The sequence below is a fragment of the Oryza brachyantha genome, chromosome 7 (genome assembly GCF_000231095.2).
Source record: "Oryza brachyantha chromosome 7, ObraRS2, whole genome shotgun sequence".
NCBI classification, from domain to species: Eukaryota; Viridiplantae; Streptophyta; class Magnoliopsida; order Poales; family Poaceae; genus Oryza; species Oryza brachyantha.
In genome coordinates, this window is record NC_023169.2 from 18,120,912 (window position 1) to 18,141,219 (window position 20,308).

The 20,308-nt window shown below is 44.1% G+C and overlaps 4 protein-coding genes across 4 annotated transcripts; 1 reads left to right on the forward strand and 3 right to left on the reverse strand.

Moving 5' to 3' along the window:
* Window positions 1–122: 122 nt before the first annotated feature.
* On the reverse strand, window positions 123–3,310 carry LOC102701469 (protein GAMETE EXPRESSED 1-like). The gene is made up of 7 exons (XM_040526342.1): window positions 2,766–3,310; window positions 2,071–2,658; window positions 1,285–1,411; window positions 968–1,154; window positions 709–865; window positions 527–606; window positions 123–346 (listed from the first exon to the last, which is right to left on the reverse strand). Exons 1-7 carry the CDS (start codon window positions 3,308–3,310, stop codon window positions 123–125), a joined length of 1,908 nt encoding a protein of 635 aa, XP_040382276.1.
* Window positions 3,311–4,315: 1,005 nt separating this feature from the next.
* On the reverse strand, window positions 4,316–10,557 carry LOC102701746. Its single transcript, XM_006658881.3, has 11 exons — window positions 10,319–10,557; window positions 9,351–9,464; window positions 8,984–9,135; window positions 8,030–8,123; window positions 7,731–7,801; window positions 7,552–7,658; window positions 7,291–7,412; window positions 6,199–6,287; window positions 5,943–6,002; window positions 5,533–5,637; window positions 4,316–4,779 (listed from the first exon to the last, which is right to left on the reverse strand). The coding sequence occupies exons 1-11, from the start codon at window positions 10,518–10,520 to the stop codon at window positions 4,663–4,665; spliced, it is 1,233 nt and encodes a 410-aa protein (XP_006658944.2). The 5' UTR covers window positions 10,521–10,557; the 3' UTR covers window positions 4,316–4,662.
* Window positions 10,558–11,094: 537 nt separating this feature from the next.
* On the reverse strand, window positions 11,095–13,015 carry LOC102701091 (GDSL esterase/lipase At2g23540-like). Its single transcript, XM_006658020.3, has 4 exons — window positions 12,613–13,015; window positions 12,297–12,427; window positions 11,940–12,188; window positions 11,095–11,812 (listed from the first exon to the last, which is right to left on the reverse strand). Exons 1-4 carry the CDS (start codon window positions 12,917–12,919, stop codon window positions 11,333–11,335), a joined length of 1,167 nt encoding a protein of 388 aa, XP_006658083.2. The 5' UTR covers window positions 12,920–13,015; the 3' UTR covers window positions 11,095–11,332.
* Window positions 13,016–16,415: 3,400 nt separating this feature from the next.
* Window positions 16,416–19,849, forward strand: LOC102702028 (putative receptor-like protein kinase At4g00960). The gene is made up of 8 exons (XM_006658882.3): window positions 16,416–16,499; window positions 16,917–16,946; window positions 17,061–17,156; window positions 17,758–17,939; window positions 18,326–18,539; window positions 18,899–19,136; window positions 19,293–19,449; window positions 19,547–19,849. Exons 1-8 carry the CDS (start codon window positions 16,421–16,423, stop codon window positions 19,847–19,849), a joined length of 1,299 nt encoding a protein of 432 aa, XP_006658945.3. The 5' UTR covers window positions 16,416–16,420.
* Window positions 19,850–20,308: the final 459 nt, after the last annotated feature.

The window sequence follows — 20,308 nt, forward strand, 5'->3', positions numbered from 1 at the left end:
TTTCATCTGATGTGGTTATCTTCGCTCAAGCTGGAAATGATACTAAAAATGGTTCCACTTTGATTCATTTCTGGAGCACAATGTCTGACAAAACTGCTGTATATGCTCAACTTGTGTGCTGTTCACCGCGGTCTGATGCGTGGTCGGAGATTGTACCTCGCGATGGCTGAATTTTCTCCCGGCAAAACGCTGCCATTTCCACAGATTTCTCCCGGCAGCACGAAATCCGGGTCGACATTGCTGTCAACTTCATCCTGCAGCTGCTCGTCGAAGACCCATGAGCAGTCACCGATGCTGCTGCTGCTGCTGCCATCACTCCCAGTACTCCATGGATTCATCTTGTCTCCTGGACCATGGAGGCAGATAAAATTTGGTCAAATTCTGCACTGAGATGACGGTTAAATGGCAGTTGATAGCTCAGGACAATGGACAAGGAGATGAAAGCTTTGGACTTTGCCACAACTGTACTGCCACAATGGCGTAACTAGCTATTAATTGCGTTGTCTGAATGTGTACAAGTGCTCACCGCCACCGGCGTTGCCTTCAATAGCCCGGACTTTCTCCATCAATGTCTTCAGCAATTGATGGTTCAGTACTTCGTAATCCCTACAGCAAAGAAAGAACCAATCACATCGATCGCCATAATGCTTTTTTTTTCTGCTAGATGTGTAAAGATTACAGCTTGATGCTTCAATCAGAGCGACCTACTTGTATGTGAAAATGCAGTTCAGGATCTGAACTGCAGCGGCGGCGAGGAACACTGATCTGACGACCATCACTTTGGACATGATCAAGAACTGCCTGCTGAAGTCATCGGCGCCGAGCTTGATGACGACGATCTCCAGCACAAGCGTGATGCAAAGGCCTAACAAGAAACAAACATACGAAAAATGTTCAGAAGATTCAGCAAAGTTTCTGCAAATTCTGCAACGTTTCGTGTGAAGTCTGACGAAAGCCTGAATCTCACCGAAGTAGAGGTGGCCTCTAATGGCGAATGTCTGCTTGGCGCTGGTGAGCATGTAGACGAGGAAAGTGATGCAGCAGTAGAAGAAGAAGGCCTTGATGAATCGGGACTCCACGAGAATGGCGTTGTGGAGGACGTAGAGCTTGTCCAGCGCCGCGAAGATGCTCGCCTGCTTAGCTCTGAACTCTTCCTGCGTAGTTCACGAGAAGCAAAGCAAGCTAACTTGCATAAGAAATGCCATGAAAAAAAACAAAATTTTTGCTTGTTTTGTTTGCTGCCTGTAGCATATGTGAATGATCAGACGAGGAGTCAAGAAAAACCTGAGCTTCCAGTATAGATTCTGAATTTTTCATCAGGTGATCATGAGCGTGCCGGATCTGTTCTTGCCGAGACAGGAGCTCCTCCTGCTGCTGCTGCCCGAATTGCGCCAGCTTCTGTATGGTTTCCCTGCAATTTGCCCGAATTGACAGAAGCCATTACTTACTTCATCTGTATAATCTTAAGATCATTTTAAATTTTGATTTTAGATTTAATTATAGTGGTTTTTATCATCGCTTTCCTAGCTTTGTTTTCGTAATATTCCTTTTAGTTAAAAATTGTTCGACGTTTATAACAATATCTGATAAACTTCTAAAATTCTGACCTAAAATAATTTCTCAATGACTAGTTTAAAACCAAATGATATAATATACATAGAATTGCATTGAAATGTACTATCATAATATTATAAAACCGATTGTTGTAATTTTAAGAATTTTAAAATTGACAAAATATTGTCATCAACATCGACACCTCTGTGTTTTTTTGCTTCTGCTTATGCTTATAAGCCAAAAATTTAATTTTTAATCTTAAATTTGAACTTGATTTTGGGGTTTTTTAAACGTAGTTTATTTTCTAGCCTTTGCTTTTAGATCGTTAAGAAAATGAATAAACGTTTTATTCACAATTCCGTTTGCAAATAGGCCCCGAATATATTTGGCCAAAAGGGAGTAGCTAGGAAGACAGGTGCCTACAATCATTCTTAAAAGCTTCAAACTTTAAAATCCAAAGTCGCTTGGAATAATAATTTGAGATGAAAGACTGTAACTTTATGCTGAATCAATCACCTGCTTTCCTGAAGAGCCTGTGCTTGGAAGGTGTGGAGAGCATCGAGCCCCTCCATTGCTTTAGCTTGTCCATCCAAGAGCTTCCTCTGATTCTCCAGTGACCTGCCGACGACTCGGCCGACGTCATCGGCGGCGCTCTGCAAGCGCTCCATCCTCGCCGCCATGGCGCCGCCGACGGCCCTGACCTCCCTCTCGATGCCCATGGCCTCCTCTTTCAGCCTGCCCATCTCCTCGCCGATGCTCCTGTACGACGCCTCCACCTGCGCCATGCCGGCGGCGACCTTGTCCCTCATCGCCGCCTGCCCGTCCCTCAGCTCCGCCTGCGCGCTCGCGATCGCCTCCGACTGCTCGACGATCGCCGCCGAGCGCTCGAGCACGTCGCCGATGCGGGCTTTGATGTCGTCCGACGCCATGGCCAGGTGCTCCGTCTGCGCTCTGATCGACGACAGCGAGCGCCGGAGATGGTCGGACTCGCGGATGAGCTGCCCCGACCTCTCCTCGATCTTCTCCAGCTTCTCGTGCGCCGACCTCGCCGACCTTGACAGCTCGTTCACGAGGCTCTCGGTGCTGCGCTTGAACGCCTCCGCCCTGCACATGCATCAACGCGCCGCCCAAGAATTCTCACGTCGCCATTGACGGACTGGTCGAGATGGAGTTGAGTCGATCGGAATCCAGGAAGAAGACGACGAGCTTACTGCCGCTGGTGGCAGAGGGTGTTGGTCTCGAGGAAGAAGGCGAGGAACACCTTGGACTCGGAGTCGGAGAGGCGCTCGCGGCAGTGCACCATCTCGGAGCCGGCGTCGCAAGCCGGCAGCGGCGGCCGGCCGGAGTCCTCCTGGAAGCAGCCGCTGAGGTGCCACGCGAGCCTGGACTGCCTCTCCTTGTCGGCCATGATGTCGGCGCAGCTGGCGAACAGGCTCCGGTACGCCTCGTTCCAGCAGGTGACCTGCACGGCGCCGCCGCCGGCGATCCTGCGCCGCGCGTTCTCCAGCAGCTTCTCGCCTCTCACATCCTCGCCGCCTCCGTCGATGGAGAAGTCGGCCACCGTGTCGCCGTCTAGACCCAGCGGCGGCGCCATTGATGACTTCTTGGATGACGAGGAGAAGATGCTCCACGAGAGAGCATTGGTCGAAGAGCACAGTGAAGATATCATCACCAAGATCGCAAGAACAGCATGGCATCTGATTCTTCTCATCCTGCAATTCGCGGTCTGAATTCTGGAGAAATTTTTTACCTGCATCATATATTCATATCTTGCATGAACGAGTGTTGCAAGCAAAATCAGTAATGCTTTTGGTAACATTTTAACACTTGCGCGGATTGAATTTGGGTAGATCTTAGGAAGTCGTAAAGGTTATTGATCGATCATTAACATGATGCATGGAGAAAACTATTTATTCCATGTGTTCATTTTACACGCTGAATTGGAAGCGTTCATGTGAATGCCTGATCAAATCGAAACGCGATGCTACATCTAGCTATTAACAAATTGGGAAGCTCTTTTTCGTTCATGTTATCTAAATAATTATTAAAAATATAAAAAAATTGAGAAGATTGGTTAATATGATTTATGTCACTCAACAAATTTATAAACTTAAATTTAACTTATACAAGTTGTAACAAAAATAATAAATATAAATGTAAAGGTGTGTATATTAGTTTTAGTTTATTTTTTTTAACTTATAGAAGTTAAATTTGAATTTGTATATATATGAGGTGGTGTATCTCGTATTAATCTATCTTGTCAAAAAAATTATATAGATAGTTTGGTCCTATATAGATTAATTTATAGATCAGTAAATCTGTTTTTATACGTGTGTTTAGATTTATTAGCATTCATGTAAGAAAGCAAAATATATTATCGCTAACAGTTAAAAGCAGAGTCTAAAAAAAACCAAAAAAACAAAGTGGTTTCTTAAAAACACCGCTTCTTTTATCCGTAGGCTTGCATTCCATTATCAAATTATATTAGTCACAGAAAAAAATTTTGTGGGGGGGGGGGGGGGGGGAGTAAACCAGATCTTTTGAGGTGCATAATATCAGGCGATTTGATAGGCGTCTTGGCGGCTAATTAATCGATCAGCCTTCCGTTCCCGCCAAGAAAGTTTGATCAGTTGTGGAGTTAATACGTGTCGTCAACCTACCTATGCATTGCATGGCCTGGCCTTCACGACATTCAGAGTGTATTTTAGAAGGCCTAATGTGCTCCTAGTAAAGAACATCCCAAAAAGACCATACTCGAAGGTTTAAAATGTCCGAGATTCATTCTTGAATTTCATGCGTGAAATTTTCACTAGGGTTTCTACAAAACTATCACAGAAACTTGGAAAGCACATGGCAAGCTGTCAAGTCCAACAACAGACAGAACGTATGCTCTAAGACTCGTCCCTCGTCGTACATGTTATTCTCCTCCGGGAGGCTAGTGCTACCCATGAAATTGAATGTATGTTGCACAAATAATGGCTGGGACTGCGAGACGTTGGTTGCCTGCCTGCATCCGTTACAGATAAACCATCTCATGCTTAACTCAGTCCCTTCAGGGTAGTCAGGTATATTTCAGCTGCCAGACGATCAGGACAAAGGTGTTTCTTCTCAAGCTGCTTCAAATTGAGGGTTAAGCTTGTCCAAACTCACAGAAATATCAAGGCCCGACTTCCCCATGGAACTGATCATTCTAGGGATATCTGTAATCAAAGCTTCCTCCAACGCCTGATAAAGACACAGATGTTGTTATTAGATGATACAGTAGAATGATATGAAACCAACAGATACGCTATTATAAAAGCAGAAAAAAAATAACTACCCACCTCTGTCCCATAGTACAGCTATTTCTAGCATTCAAATTTAGGGGAAACAACATATTTATAAATGAAAAATAATTTGTGAATATAACTTTTATATACATGTTCTTAGCGATTTAAAAGTCGAGGATGGAAAATGAACTACGAACTACGATGAAAAACCCTCAAAATCTATTCCAATTTAAGATTGAAAATTCAAAGTTTATCAAATAAACATAAACAAAAGCGAAAAGACAAGGCTGTTAGTAACAATAATATTAGGTACTTCCCCATCTACTTTCTCCTCTCAGCCGATCACAACCATCTCCCATATAATCTCCACCTTTCTTATCACAACTTTCTCTCATTTAACATCACCCCGTTCCTTAATCTCTCCAAAAAAGGAAAGAAGTACCTATGTTATGGGATAGTAGTAGGAAAAACAAGTGGCTTTGCCTTGACGACCAAATACCAACAAATAATAACCCAAACTCCAGCCAAACCAGCCCTTCTTTTCATTTTTTAAATAATAAGAAATACCTCTGGTTTTTACATACTAGAATAATGGTGTGAGAGCTTTTATGTCCCAGCAATATAATAGGCTGCCTACCTAGTGTTGCAAGGAGAAAATAATTCGATCCTGAATTGCCAGGAAACAAATCAGAAGGCCGTTTTATCTCACCTTCCTGTCATCTTTCTTCTGCCTTTTGATCACTTCTGTTGGCCAATCAGCAACCAGCTTCTGGAGCTCATCCTTCACCAATTGTTTCTTCTCATCAGGTGTATGCTACATTCAACCACAAACTTTCATCAGGCAAGCACGTCTTTTCAAAAATAGCTTATATTAACACCAATTAACCAACATTTGCATATAGCTTCACTATATTTTGTGGAAAATATATTCACTTTCAGAACACCAACAAACATGACACAAACAGGGTTGAAAATACCAGCAAAGATGCAGTACAATAGTACATCATTTAACAGTAAGAAAGACCCAGCATTAGATAGAAACCAGAGCATGCTGATGGTATGAAACGATCTCTATTTTGGGAATACAGATGTAATAGCAAGTAGCATAGCGAACCCAACCTTGTGAAGTAGTTTAATCATGGCAGCAGCACTTTCTGGCTTGCGTTCAAGCAGAAAACCCTGCACAAGACAATTCATAATGAGTCCGACATTAGAAATCTGAGGTGTGCATCATAAACAATTTACTGAAAGCACTGTCTTACCTATCTAAAATAAGAGGCAAACTTATAGCAGTGAACCATGGCCAATAAATGTGAAATGCTAAAAAACATCATAGATATGAGAAATTGAAGCTACATCTTGTAAGAATGATTACCTTTACACATGCAAAACCTGTTGCACGACTATAGCGTTTGACTGACTTGCCTCTCAGGCCGTTGATGTTCCATATAGATTGGGAGTCTCCTGAAGAAGAAAACGCTTATTAGGTGCAAACCAAATCACATCATATCAAAGTTGAATGGTTTAAAGTACAAAAGGAAAACTGATATTTGAGCATCAAACAACTGGAAATAAATGTTTCACAAACAAACAATATGTTTTTGCAATATCACTGCTCCTCATGGCTGTAACCACGAAGGTGAGTGCTGCAGTTGTGACTTGTGAGCCAAACCAGTTGAATAAGAAATGAGAATATTTAACCCATCCATAACTCAGGATTTCTTGTAACTTCAGTGAGGACCAGAACAGCAATGAAACATGCTTAAGTTTGTTGTAAGTTTTATAGTGAAGTGCACCAGCGGTCTCTAAACTTGTGTGCATGTGTCATCTAGGTCCCTAAACTCTCAAAATGTATTTTTGAGTCCCCGAACTTGTCCAGGGGTGTCATATAGGTCCAAACAGGCTCTGACCCACTCTATCCACTGACGTGGCATGCCATAGTGGCGCCTACGAGAAGGGAGAGAAAAGAATAAGAATGAGAGAGAGGTACTGACATGTGGGATCCACATGGCCCCACCAATACGTAGGCGCTACCGTGGCATGCCACGTTAGCGGATAGAGTGGGTCAGAGCCCGTTTAGACCTATATGACACTCCTGGACAAGTTCGGGGACCCAAAAATACATTTTGAGAGTTTAGGGACCTAGATGACATATGCACACAAGTTTAGGGACCATTGGTGCACTTCACTCTAAGTTTTAAGAATATACTCCCTCCACCCCATAATATAAGGGATTATGCTCTTTTTTTGCAAAAAATAAGAAAGTAGAAAAAGTACAAGTCATGTCACAGAAGATGGTAGCCAGAAAAATAAGGTAGTACAAAAGTTAATGGTAGTATAAAGTAGTACAAAAGTTAATGAATGAGAAATAAAGTGTTGCCTCAGGATCACAAAATCCCTTATATTATGGCTATGGGACAGAGGAAACACTAAACATGAAAAACATAAGAAGAATCAAACTGCTTACCAACTTTGGCAGCAAAGTCCATCCAAATGTCAAATGCAGTACCATGCAGCTTGACTCCAGACTTCACAAATCTTCTTGCATACTTTGAGAGTAGATCCCATCTATCAGCGTTATAGCAGATGCTGCACGACACAGACAAATCAATGGGATCAACAACTTCCTTGGGATAGGGGGTGATTTATGTATAAAAAATAAAATTATAACTTTGTGTCCTACAAAATAAAAAAACTAAAAATAAATGAGAGCACTTTGGTTAATTACCTGAAGACTATATCAGCAGTGCCTGGTTGCAATTGCATCGAATTTCTCTGAAGGACTAGCATTATACTTCCCATTAGTTTAGTATCATTTTTCTCTTTAGCATGTTTCTGGAGAAAGGGGGAAAATCAATACCAAGCAAGATTGAGGGTGATAAGAATTTTTCTTATATCATTGAATACCAGTAGATAATGAGCAGAACCAATGGTAGGCGTAATTCCATAAATATTGTGCTTCCACAAAACCTTCAGTCCTGGATATATACCACAAAAAGAATTAATAGTGGGAAATAGGGTTCTGACTTCTGAGGTCCATTAGCCTCAAGTTTTGAGGCTAAAATGGAGAATTTCCAAACGGAAATGGAAAAGATAAAGTTCAACGCCTCACATATTAGATGCACAACTTCCAGATAATGCAGAAAGTTAACATGACCACATAATTGGAAGTACCACACATGCCTAATTATATTAGCATTATTTACCATAGTCAAGGGCACCAACACGAGCACAAGCCTCCGCGACTTTCATGCAAAGATGATCATTGAAGTTTGCATCAATGCGAAGATTTGATAGTCTCTGCATCAACGAATTGTGTTTGTTTAAATATCACTTTTAGTGACAGAACAAATGTAACAGAGAAATACAAAGAACATGTAAAGGAACATCAGTCATGTATTAATAGCATTACTAGTGCTAACTATAAGGGGGATAAAGATAGGCACAAAAACCGGTCCTTTACAACAACAATTAGAATCTTCCTATTTAGCCATCCAAAATATTTGTTATTCAGTTAAAATCATATAGTGGAATCTCTATGCTAACTCGGCTGTCCAAGCATCTTAGATTCATAGAAATAAAGGAAAAAATTGTAACCAGAGATTAGATATATTCAAACTGCACATTCATCGATGGCCCTATCATTGAATGTGTATATATGTTCTGACAATAAGGCCCTGTTTAGTTCCCAAAAACTTTTCCCAAAAACATCACATCGAATCTTTGGAAATCTAAATGAAGCATTAAACGTAGATGAACTAAAAAACTAATTGCACGATTATGGGGGAAATTGTGAGACGAATCTTTTGAGACTAATTAGTACGTGATTAGCCATAAGTGCTACAGTGACCAACATGTGCTAATGACGGATTAATTAGACTCAAAAGATTGTCTCGCAGTTTCCAGGCAAGCTGTGAAATTCGTTTTTTCATTCTTATCCGAAAACCCCTTCCGACATCCGGTCAAACGTCCGATATGACATTTTTGCCAAAAAATTTTGCAATCTAAACACCACCTAAGAAAATCCATCATACAGTGGTCTAAGCTGACTATCCAAACAACAAACATTGGATACAGAACAGCCAAGAATAGTGAGCAATGATAGAAGGCAAAAAAAACGTTGTGAAGCCTTGACTTATGAGGAAAATGAAGGCACTTACAAATACTCTTAGCTTCTGCAAAATCTGAAAAAGTAGTTTGATGTCCTCATTATTGGAACAGCTACTTATCAATGACCACAACCAGGCATTCGGAGGCATGGTCTCGGCTTCAACAGATTTCAACATTTTTTGATACAGCTCCTCTACAGCCTCTGTGGCATCCATGACATAACAAAATGGGAACATGATATCAAACAAATCGCCATTGTATGAATCACCGACAGGATAGTAAATACACTAATATTGACCGCAGCAGCTAACAATTTAAATTGAACAAGTCAACAAGGGTATCAGAGGGGAGAGAACTAGTTGGTAAAAAGGAAATAAAAATGGCAAGGCCAGTGCAGAACATAGAATTGAAAATAACCTGTAGGTTGATCAATGTCACTTGCTTCTGTTGAGAAGTGAGTTGCTGCCATATGATAGAACAATGATTTCTCATTCTGCCATTGAGAAGATATACATGGCGATAGCAAGCTACCTAATTTATGCAAAATAACCATAGTTAGCAAAGTTTAACCAATTCAATGGATAATGAAACAAACCAGTCAATACAAGAGTTGCTATATTGCAACGGTTAATGATCACTTAAGTCAGGTGGAAGCAGCAAGTATACAGTTAATAAAAGCATCAGCAAAACAAACTAGTACAATAAGGGGGGGGGGGGTTATAGATTATATTGTTTTATAATCAGAATGTTCAATGCACAAAAGTTTCAATAATCAGTGCAGGAAAAAAATTGAAGAGTGCAATGGATTAACAGTGATCAGCTCACAAAATGAACATAAACCAGTGCAAGGAACGAAGCAAAGCTGTTCACCATACAGAAATTGCAGTGTGAGTCTCAGCTTCGACACGCGAACGTCTAAGTATGAAACCCAGATTCAAACAAATATGCAAGTACCTGTTAATTGATCATGGGCCTCGTAATCCCTAACATTCCTTCACAATTAGCCACCTTGACTGAAATACTACCCCATTAAAGTGACAACAGGTCACCACATCTGACATCTTCTAGATAATAATGCACTACTAGATAATATTTCCAATGCCAAAGTCCTTAAACCCTCGCGTATGCACTTGAGATCGCCTAATACCACACCGTGATCACTTGGTCTTACAGCAGGAACGAGCTTAACAACATAAACCAACCCTCTGAACCATACAGCTCGAACGCCAACCCCGCAACCACCAACAGTTCGACGACATGCAGCTCCACGCGCCCACCACCAGTTCGACGAAATGCCGAGCCAGACAAACCGGGAAGCAGCGCGGCGAAGCGAGATCACCACAAGCAGATACGAAAATTTATGGACCAAATCCCAGAGAACTCACGGGTTAGGAGAGACGAGGAGGCGGCGGAGGAGAAGCTCCTAGCCTGGCGCGGAGGGGCCGGAGACGGGGCTGGCGGGAGACCATCGAGATGGGGAAGAGCGCCGCTCTCGGCAAACCTAGTTGCGGAGAATATGCCGGGGATCCCGGACGCCACCGGCGACGTGAGGAGGCGGCGCGCGCGCGCGGCGGCGGCGGCCTGCATGGCGGCGGCTGCTCGTTGCGGCGGCCGGAGAGGGGAGGGAGGGAGAGCCAAGGGAAAGGGAAGCGAAGCGACCGAGTTGGGCTGAGATTAAAGCCTCTTATTGATTTGGGCCACTTTTATGGGCCTTCTGTGAGTGAATTCGGGGGCCTTGTGAGTGGATTTGGTTGGGCCTTGATGGGCCGTATACTAAAAAGTGCAAAATAGCAGAGCTGTGCTTCCCACACCGATCTTTGATCGAACGGTAGAGACATGTCCACGATTCACATTGGGATTATCCAGCTCCATACGAACTGAACAAGTGGTTTTTTTTTAATTATTTGTTGAACCTTTTTAATATTTAGTTTTAAAACTAAACTATTCCAAAAATAATAATTTTAAATCTGAACCTTTAACGTGCATCTCATTTGGTGTGACCAAATAACACAATCATGACTTCACATATTGGTGTTGTGGTATGTTTGTACCAAATAATGTTGTCACCCTCATCCATATTGATGAGACGATGTTATTTGGCTACGTCAGACGCGATCACCTGATCAAAATGTTCATATATGAAAGTTTTGAGATGGCTCAATCTTAAAATTAAAAAAGTTTTACAAAGTCGCACAAGGTATGGAAAAAATTCATGTCTGGAAAATCTGCAATTTTTCCACTGGATCGAACATTAAACACTGCAAATTACAAGCCAAAACCTCGCCATTTCCGTGCAAAAAATTGAATTCACAGTTCATCAAAGACATCTGATACAAATTGCAAACGCAATGAAGCTCGACGACGACCTGGGGATGTTCATCGTGACAACGAAGAGAAGGCTAGAGGGAGAAGAGCTTCCGGAGGTTGATGGGGGAGATGTACTTGGTGTCGCCGTCGACGATGTACTTGGCCAGCAGCAGGTTGGCCGCCTCGCTGGGGTGGTAGGGGTCCCAGAACACGTGGCTCCTCCGGTCGCCGCACATGCTCGACGCCGGCCCGCACGGCACCATGCCGTCGTACGTCCCGCCGTTGCCGCAGCACGCCATGCTCGCCGTCTCGAAGCCGTAGGACTCGTAGTTGGCGATCACGTCCATCACCAGGTCGTACACGTTGGCCAGGCAGAACCTGGCCCCCGGGAGCTCGCCGTTGAGCTCCGCCAGGAGCTCCCGGAGCCGCCCGTTGTACTGCGCCGCCAGCTGGTTCGGCAGCTTCACGCACTCCCCCTCCCCCACGCGGTTGATCGTCTTCTGGTACGGGATGCACCCCAGCGGCCCCACGTTCGCCACCACGAACTTCCTCGCGTCCAGCGTGTACAGCCTCTGCACCGGCGCCGGCGCCGGCAACGGCGACGGCGAGCCGCCATTGCCGCCGCCGCCGCTCGATCTCAGTCTCTCCGGCACGAAGTAATACTAGCTAGGAATCTAGGATATGTAGGTACGCACGCACCGTGAGCTGCTCCCGGAGGTGGATGATGAGGTCGTTGATGAAGCCGTCGGGCGACTCGGCGACCCTGGTGCCGGCGGAGAGGACGGGCATGAGGTAGTTGTTGAGGAAGTCGTTGGAACCGACGGTGACGGAGAAGATGGCCTTCTTCTTCAAGAACTCCTTGGCTTTCGCCTTGCCCAGCAGATCGTCCAGCTGCTTCCTCGTGATGTTGAAGTAGTCCACCTGCAGATCCATCCCGATCCTGTTCACCTGGAACCGACGAAAACAAACAATTTTTGACGAAAGACATGAGCTTTTTTTGTGCCAGAATTGACATCGGTTAATCTGAACAAATGTCTGAAGAAGAAATTCACTCACAAAAATTCTTCCTGTTCCGTTGAGAATCCCGGCGCCTCCTGACGCGTAGTTCACGCCGTTGAGCAGTGCGCCGCCGGTCGTGTTTGGAGCAAGAAACGGCGGCGAGTAGTCTGTCTGGCCCAACATTTCTCCTGAATTCGGACACGACAAAACAAGTTCAGTTCAGCTAGTGATCACCCCAACTGTAATACAATAAGAGTAAATAAACAAGAAAAGATTTGCACAATTGATCGGCCATGATCTTCAGATATAGGTTAGGTGATTAGAGAAAGAGACTGGAATTCATGTTTGTTGATTGATACGTGTTCCAGTTTACCGATGATGTCGGCGATGGTCCGGCCGTTGGTGAAGCGGCCGGTGGGCATCCCGCCGGAGGCGGCGAAGTCGATGCCGTTGGGAGTCATGTTGGCCTTGGACAGCGAGGGGATGTAGTTGTTGTTCCCGGCGTCGACGAGCGAGTCCCCGAAGATGAACGACGCGCCGCTGCCGAACTCGTACACCTCCTCCGCACTCGCCGCCGCCATCGCCGCCGCGCAGACCACCACCACCGCCAAGGCCATTGCCGCCGCATCCCGCCCCATGCTTCCCCTCGGCCAAGCCGCGGGCAGCAACAACAACAGCATGCACACACTTCTCACCTAGCTAGCTGGTGATCTGCTCGATCTCTCAACTACTAGCTAGTTCCCGACGAGGAGCTCCATGGACAAGAAGCGAGCAGCAGCAAGAACACACATTGCAGCTTTGCCAATCTCGAACTGAGAATGAAGTTCTTAAAATGTGCAGATCAGATCGATGATCGATCAAATGATGGACTCGACCGGTGTCTGACAACGTGTTTGCGTGCAGGTTAACCTGGTTTGACAGTTGCTTCTGTGTGCATGGTCACTGGTCAGCGAGCTAGATACGGTGGTTTAGCAAACAATAGTGTAATCATCATTCGATTTTCAACTCCTGCTGCGATCATCATCAGCTGCACATTTGAGGAAAAGCGACGGCGAATCAGCCTGGGTTGATGTGCGTTGGCGTCCAAGATGTTCGTACTTTCTCTTTTGGCTTTCTGTGCGTGATCGAGTGTTAGGTGAAGCTGGTAGTAACAGGTAGTTGGTCCGAACTGAGCTAACCGAGCCGCGACCCTTTTTCCCTTCTTCCTCGGCTTACGCTTGAAGCCTCCTCCGTCGCGTCGCGCCCGTCGTCCTTCGAGTCGCCGGCGTCGATGGCGACGGCGGCGTACATACGCGGAGGCAGGGATGGAGCGTCGTCGAGCGTTCGGGCTTCAGTTTACGTGGGTCCTCCTAGGTAGGCCCATGAGAGCGAACGCTCTGGAGTTTCACGTGCCGGCCCAACTATAATCCAGCTCCGGGCCCAGATAGTGCCATCGAGTACGTGGGCTTTCTCGTTCCGGCCCAAGAAGATCGGCTTCGTCTTCATTCTTCAACGACTCCGGCAAGCGGCAAGCCGGGAAGCCCGCGGTGACCGGAGATATTAGTAGGATGAAGAACTATATGCACATATGTATTTTAGGAGATAAATGAATGTACGAGATATGATCATACACGGTAATACGGTATGCAGTAAACATGGATTACAACATAATACATACCATGCTACGTTGCGTAGCCTATTAATTAATCTAATCTGCAGATGGCTCTAGATATGAGAAGCCTCCACTTTTCTCTAATTTTGTCCAATTTTGCTATATATAAAAACCTTGTTCTCTGTAAAATAGTAAGGATCGGCTGTAAATTGCGGTAACTACGTTGGTTTGCCATCACGGTCCAGATCCTTCTACATTGGGCGAGTAGGTGCATTGCGGAAGAGATCCCTAGAGATCCGCTCTGCAAGAGAAAGTCAACCCCGCCCCTCAACCCACCACCAATTCCCTCAAAAAGAAAGAAAGTCTTGTTGACTTTCTGATGGACTTTCCTCCTCATCTATATAGGCCCCGTTTAGTTCTTAATTTTTTTTCAAAAAAATCACATCAAATCTTCAGACATTTAAATAAAGCATTCTACACAAATGAAATAAAAAAACTAATTACATAACTATAAGAGAAATTGTAAGACGAATCTTTTGAGCCTAATGAGTTCATGATTAGCCATAAGTGCTACATTAACCTAAATATGCTAATGACGGATTAATTAAGTTCAAAAGATAGGTCTCGTGGTTTCCCGCTGAGCCGTGAAATTCATTTTTTTCATTCTTGTCAAAAAATATTTTCGACGTCCGATCAAACCTTCGATGTGACATCCAAAAGTTTCATTTTCCCAATTTAACACCCTCATATGTTAAGCACTTGCAACTTCTTAATTACGTGGTCCATGCATAACACAGAACTCCGTGGTAGTCCATAACAATGTAGTAGTACTACACTAGATCACTAGCCTAGGGCAATTTACTCGCAATGACATATGGCTAAATATACAAATGACAGTATTCAACATGTCTGACTAGGACGAGAATACACTAATACTCCCCCGCAAAAGAAGATTTAAAAAACACAATATACTAATACTCGACCCAACTAACAACCAAACTCAAAGAGCAACCCAATTACAGCCTTTTTTTTTACTACTCTGTAGCGTAACCACGTACGAAAGCTTATCTGAATTTTTCGTCGTTTGAACAGAAGCCCAAACCATGACCGGCTTGTCGACGATGGACTTTCGATTGTATCATAAGATGACAGTACACACAATTATTTACTTGCCTATATATCGGTATCTGATAACTTACGGCGCGTCGTTGCAACTTTATCTGCAAAACTTAAAACAAACGCATTCGATGCAGCCACTTCTTGTTCTCAGCATCACAAATCATGGACGAACTAATGCAGTATTTGATGAGTAATTTTACCGTCCTTGAGAAGGTAACCGGAGATACCACTATTTTATATATAAAATTCGGTATTTTAGATATCAAATTTTATATAGAAAATAGTTATACCTCATACTATCTTCTTAAGGAAAAATGCTTATATTTGATACTTCAGTTTGATGCTCGATCAGTAGGGAAGTCGGGAATGGCCTAGTGCAGTATTTGATGCTTCAGTTTGTCAACTGGGAAGTTCCTAACATGGTTTGCTCAAATCCCAAGAAATTTCTCGTACAATTCCTGGGGTCGCTTTCGTCGAGACAATAATTTGTGCTATCTGCCTGCATCGGTCAGGATTTAGAAACCAGGGGTTAGATATGCTTAGATTTGTATATACTCTATAGCATGTTGCATGGGTCAACTCTGTGACAATAATTTGCTAGCTCGATGCTGCTATCGATCAAGTGTTCTGTGTTCTTGGTATATCCCGAGACGACGACGCTATATATATAGTCTAAGTTTAGTTTGATGATACACTCTCGATCAGCTGGTTGAACAAGATGGCTATCCAGCTCGTGCTGTTGCTCCTGATCATATGCTACGCGCCGACATCGCCGACGGCGGCCGGCGGTGAGGCCCCGTTCTACTACCACTGCCCCGGCACGGTGGACGGGACGTACGCGCCGAACAGCACCTACCGGTCCAACCTCGCCGCGCTCGCCGCGGACCTCATCAAGAACGCGACGGACTACGGCTCGGCCGCCGGCTCGTTCGGGGCCGCGCCGGACGTCGTCTACGGCGTCGCGCTCTGCCGCGGCGACTCCAGGGGGCCCCTCTGCACGGGCTACCTGAGGGACACGTTCGACGCCGCCATGGCCGCGAACACCACGACGACGGGCGGCGGCTCGCTCTGCGAGCTCCGCAAGAACGTGACGCTCTACTACGACCGCTTCCAGCTGCGGTTCTCCGGCATGGACTTCGTCTCCGGGTACGGCAACGAGCCGGAGTGGGCGCTGAACAACACCAACCTGGTCGACGGCCCCGTCGCCGGCCGGTTCCGGGAGCACGTTGCGGCGCTGCTGAACGCGACCGCCGACGACGCCGCGGCGCAGCCGGACAGGTACGGCACCGGCGACTCGTGGTTCCAGGAGGGCGGCTCGATGGTGTACGCGCTAGTGCAGTGCACCCGCGACATGGATCCCGGCCGCTGCCGCGCCTGCCTGCAGCGCATCGTCGCCGAGATGCCGCGGATGCTGAACGCGAGCCAGATCGGCGGGAGAGTGCTCGGAGTTCGCTGCCTCCTGCGCTACGAGATGTCGTCGAACTCCTTCTTCCACATAGACAACAGGACGCTGCATCTTCAGAAGCAGCCCAACCTTAGTTCTCCAGCTGGTAAAGTGTTCTAGTCTCTCCGATGCATATCTTCTGTTATTTTGCATGCCGTCTAAATAGTTTTGAAAACATTTGACGAGACGTATTAATTCTTAATAATCACTCTAACACATAATTTCAAATTTTATTTTTACAAATAGTTGTTGTTTTTGTTGTGACCCGTAAATGTTGAATTTGGATTTGCATGGTAGTAGAATATATCACATGTCATAATTTAATTTTTTTTCTTAAAACTATTTGGATCACACTTTTTAAAAAAGAGAGGACATACCCTCAAGAAATTGGCATCCGTTCGCTGTCCATGCATATGCAGCATGTCAGTCTGCAGAAATGCAAACTTTTTTTCCAAGTGGAAGTATCTGTCTAATTTGTTTCTTTACGTTGCTTGATTCCTGGATGATTTTGGTTGCGGTGCAGAACAACCGGCTCCTAATTCTGGTGGTAAATGTAAGATCGACTGAACTTAGCTTAATTTTACTGGTGGAAAATAGCACTTTCACTCGCTGAAGAAACGACCATTACTAATCGATGATCATCTGGCTTGCGTTCCGTTACGTGCAGCCAAGACATGGCCAATCATCCTTGCAGTTGCCGGTGTAGCAGTATGCATCTCCTGCATCTTTCTCTTCAGAGAGGTCAAGAAACGGAGAAGAAGAGGTAGCATACATAATACATTTTTGTTGTTTAAAATTAGTACTGCCAACACTTTTTTAAACAAGGGCTCTCTTTTGTATTATTACTGTATATGTACTAGGTGCCATTTCCATGCGAACTCTTAGGCCCCCTTTGATTCAAAGAAAATTCATAACAATTTCAAAGGATTTCATTCCTATAAAATTTTTTCTTATAAAACCCTTTGAATCAAATGAACCCTATGAAATTCTATAAAATTTCTATGGAATGCCTCTTCCCATATAAGTTTCAGTGGAAATTTAACAAGAGGCAGAATCTCATGGAAAAAATCTTTTGAGTCTTTATCTCTCCTTAAATTCCTGTGTTTTTTCTGTGATCCACTAAACGGTTTTTCCTACATTTTTTCTGTGTTTTATAATTCTCTGTTTTACACTTATATTTCTATCAGAATTCTATGTTTTTTCTATTACTCAATTTGTCATTGATGTGATTCAAAAGGCCTTAGAGTAGATGTCAGTAAAACACCAACTGCATGTTCAATGGATAATGTGAGTCCACTTTTTTATTTTCTTACTTATGATTTGCATCTGCACCTAACATTTTCAACTGCATATAACTGTTTCAGCACGAGTAAGATCAGAGCTGCGAAGGCTGTCCATGGCAGTACAGAACGTAATAACTCTCTGGAGGTTAGAGGAAGGCAACTCGGGCTTTTCACTGTATGACTTCTCTCAAATAAAAGATGCAACAAATAATTTCTCAAGTGAAAGTTTGCTCGGAAAAGGTGGTTTCGGATCCGTCTATAAAGTAAGTTCAGACTTCAGAGTCAAACATGCCTATTCACTGCTCTCTCCCGTTTCGTTCAACTTATAAGTTGACTTTGACTTCAAACTATTTTAAGTTTAATTAAATTTATAGATAAATATAATAATATATACGACATCAAATTAGTTTTATTATATTTATAATTTAATATATTTTCATAATATGTGTGTCTTGAGTCGTAAATGTTATTATTTTTATATAAACTTAGTCAAACTTAATTAACTAAAGCGGTTTAACTTTGACCAAAGTAACTTGAAACGGAGGAAGTAACAAAAACAAACGTGCAACCAAATTGAACACTGTCCATTTCTTAAAATAAAAAAAAATCTCTTAGCTCTGGCACTAATGTTAAGCAATTATAACTCCAGGGTCAACTGCCTGGTGGACCTGAAGTAGCAGCAAAAAGGCTTGCAGCATGCTCTGGACAAGGTCTACTAGAATTCAAGAACGAAATACAGCTTGTAGCAAGGCTTCAGCACAGGAATCTGGTCAGGCTACTGGGCTGTTGCATCGAAGGAGACGAGGAGAAGATACTCGTGTACGAGTACATGCCGAACAAAAGCCTAGACATGTTTATCTTTGGTACTGATTCAATGCCCACTCTTCTTCATTTGCACACTGAGTATACCTTCATGTATGAGGAAGTATTTTTTTTCTCTTGAGGGGAATGTTATTTCGTTTTTACAGATCATCAAAAAGCTATTAAAAATTTAACAAGATGACTAATACATAATGCATTCAAGGCTATGTAAGTTGAAACCAAAATATCAAATATGATAGCATAGGTCAGTTTTTTTTCCTTGAAGTTTGTTGATATTATTTAGATGCCATGCATGAAACGATGAGAAGTCCCCCCCCCCCCCCAAAAAAAAAAAAAACTACTTCTGCTTCATGTACATACAGTATCAGATTGATCATACTTGTCATTTCAAAATTTTCAGATAAATTTAAACGAGAATTGCTAGACTGGCCTAAACGTCTCCACATAATCAACGGGATATCCCAAGGGCTGCTCTATCTTCACGAGCACTCGACAGTCTGCGTCGTCCACAGGGACCTGAAAGCGAGCAACATTCTGCTGGATGCCGAGCTGAACGCCAAGATTTCAGATTTCGGCATCGCCAGGATTTTCGGCTCAAATGCAGCGCAGTCAAGTACTACCAGAATCGTCGGCACCATGTAAGAATCAGTCCCAAGTTACTACTTGATCAGCATTACTGATGCTGTGATCCATGCATACACCCAACACCTGAATTTAGATCGAGTGCCAGTAATTCATATTGGTTTTTGTAACCTGAAGATTACTAATCAACCATTTGTTTTCACTAATTTCAGTGGATACATAGCTCCGGAGTATGCCTTAGATGGAGTTTGCTCGAGCAAAGCAGATGTTTTCAGCTTGGGCGTCCTCATTCTGGAGATCATCAGTGGGAAGAGGACTGGAGGTTCATACCGATACAACGACGGAAAGCTATACTGTCTCATCGCATATGTCAGTATAATCATCCTGGAATCCATTAATCAGCTGTGCAATATCTATGATCACTTGTCTGGATCTGATCATCACTCTGAAATTAATCTTTTGACAGGCCTGGCTGCTGTGGAAGGACGGCAGGTGGCGCGAGCTGGTCGACGAGTGCCTGGGAGACGGCAGGCACCATGCGTCGATCAGGGCGTGCATGCAGGTGGCGCTCCTGTGTGTTCAGGAGGACGCGGAAGACCGGCCGGCCATGGACGGCGTGGTGAAGATGCTGGGCAGCAACGAGCAGGCGAGCCTGCCGGAGCCCAACCACTCGGCCTACTTCAACGTGCGCCCCGGCGGCGGCGGCGGCGGCGGCGGCGCGCCGCCGTCGGCGTGCAACATCAGCATTAGCATGATCACGCCGAGATAAATTTGCAGTGCCGTGTAAATATATACATGTTCTGCAAAATTATTCTTTTTCCCCTTTTTGTGATTTGGTTTTCTGCATGCTAAATAACTCTGAAAAATTAGAATGTGCAGAGTAGGAAATTTCTATTAACAGTTGCTATACCAAAAAAGAAAAAAATGTGGCAATTTGTCCTGTACTAGAAGACATATATGCATCACATATATAAAGGTACACCTATATGCGACAAGTACAAATGGTAAGTGCATACAAATACAAGTGAGTCACTTGAGGGCAACGAAAATCCAAGTAAGGTATTATCTCACCACGTCGAGAACCTAAACCTGGGTAAATCGTTCCCCTCTTCATCATTAGCCATCGAATTCCGAGCTCGGTAGCCGCCCTATAAGTTTATCGTCGATCCCAATCGTCGACAAAGTCAATTTAGGTCGCGTTCGCAAGCATGGCTAAATTAACTTGTAT

Bases quoted from the DNA above. Each gene is read 5' to 3' on its own strand.
- LOC102701469 (XM_040526342.1), bottom strand. From the start codon at position 3,310: ATGCAGGTAAAAAATTTCTCCAGAATTCAGACCGCGAATTGCAGGATG. The intron at 1,412-2,070 runs GTGATTGATTCA...GGCAAATTGCAG, and splicing joins CAGGCTCTTCAGGAAAGCAG to GGAAACCATACAGAAGCTGG. The intron at 866-967 runs GTGAGATTCAGG...GTTTCTTGTTAG, and splicing joins TAGAGGCCACCTCTACTTCG to GCCTTTGCATCACGCTTGTG.
- LOC102701746 (XM_006658881.3), bottom strand. From the start codon at position 10,520: ATGCAGGCCGCCGCCGCCGCGCGCGCGCGCCGCCTCCTCACGTCGCCG. The intron at 5,638-5,942 runs GTTGGGTTCGCT...GGTTGAATGTAG, and splicing joins TGATTAAACTACTTCACAAG to CATACACCTGATGAGAAGAA. The intron at 4,780-5,532 runs GTGAGATAAAAC...TGTCTTTATCAG, and splicing joins AGAAGAAAGATGACAGGAAG to GCGTTGGAGGAAGCTTTGAT.
- LOC102701091 (XM_006658020.3), bottom strand. From the start codon at position 12,919: ATGCTGTTGTTGTTGCTGCCCGCGGCTTGGCCGAGGGGAAGCATGGGG. The intron at 12,189-12,296 runs GTGAGTGAATTT...CGTCGGTTCCAG, and splicing joins ACGGAACAGGAAGAATTTTT to GTGAACAGGATCGGGATGGA. The intron at 11,813-11,939 runs GTGCGTGCGTAC...GCGCCGGTGCAG, and splicing joins ACCTCCGGGAGCAGCTCACG to AGGCTGTACACGCTGGACGC.
- LOC102702028 (XM_006658882.3), top strand. From the start codon at position 16,421: ATGTCGTCGAACTCCTTCTTCCACATAGACAACAGGACGCTGCATCTT. The intron at 16,947-17,060 runs GTAAGATCGACT...CGTTACGTGCAG, and splicing joins TCCTAATTCTGGTGGTAAAT to CCAAGACATGGCCAATCATC. The intron at 17,157-17,757 runs GTAGCATACATA...TAACTGTTTCAG, and splicing joins CAAGAAACGGAGAAGAAGAG to CACGAGTAAGATCAGAGCTG.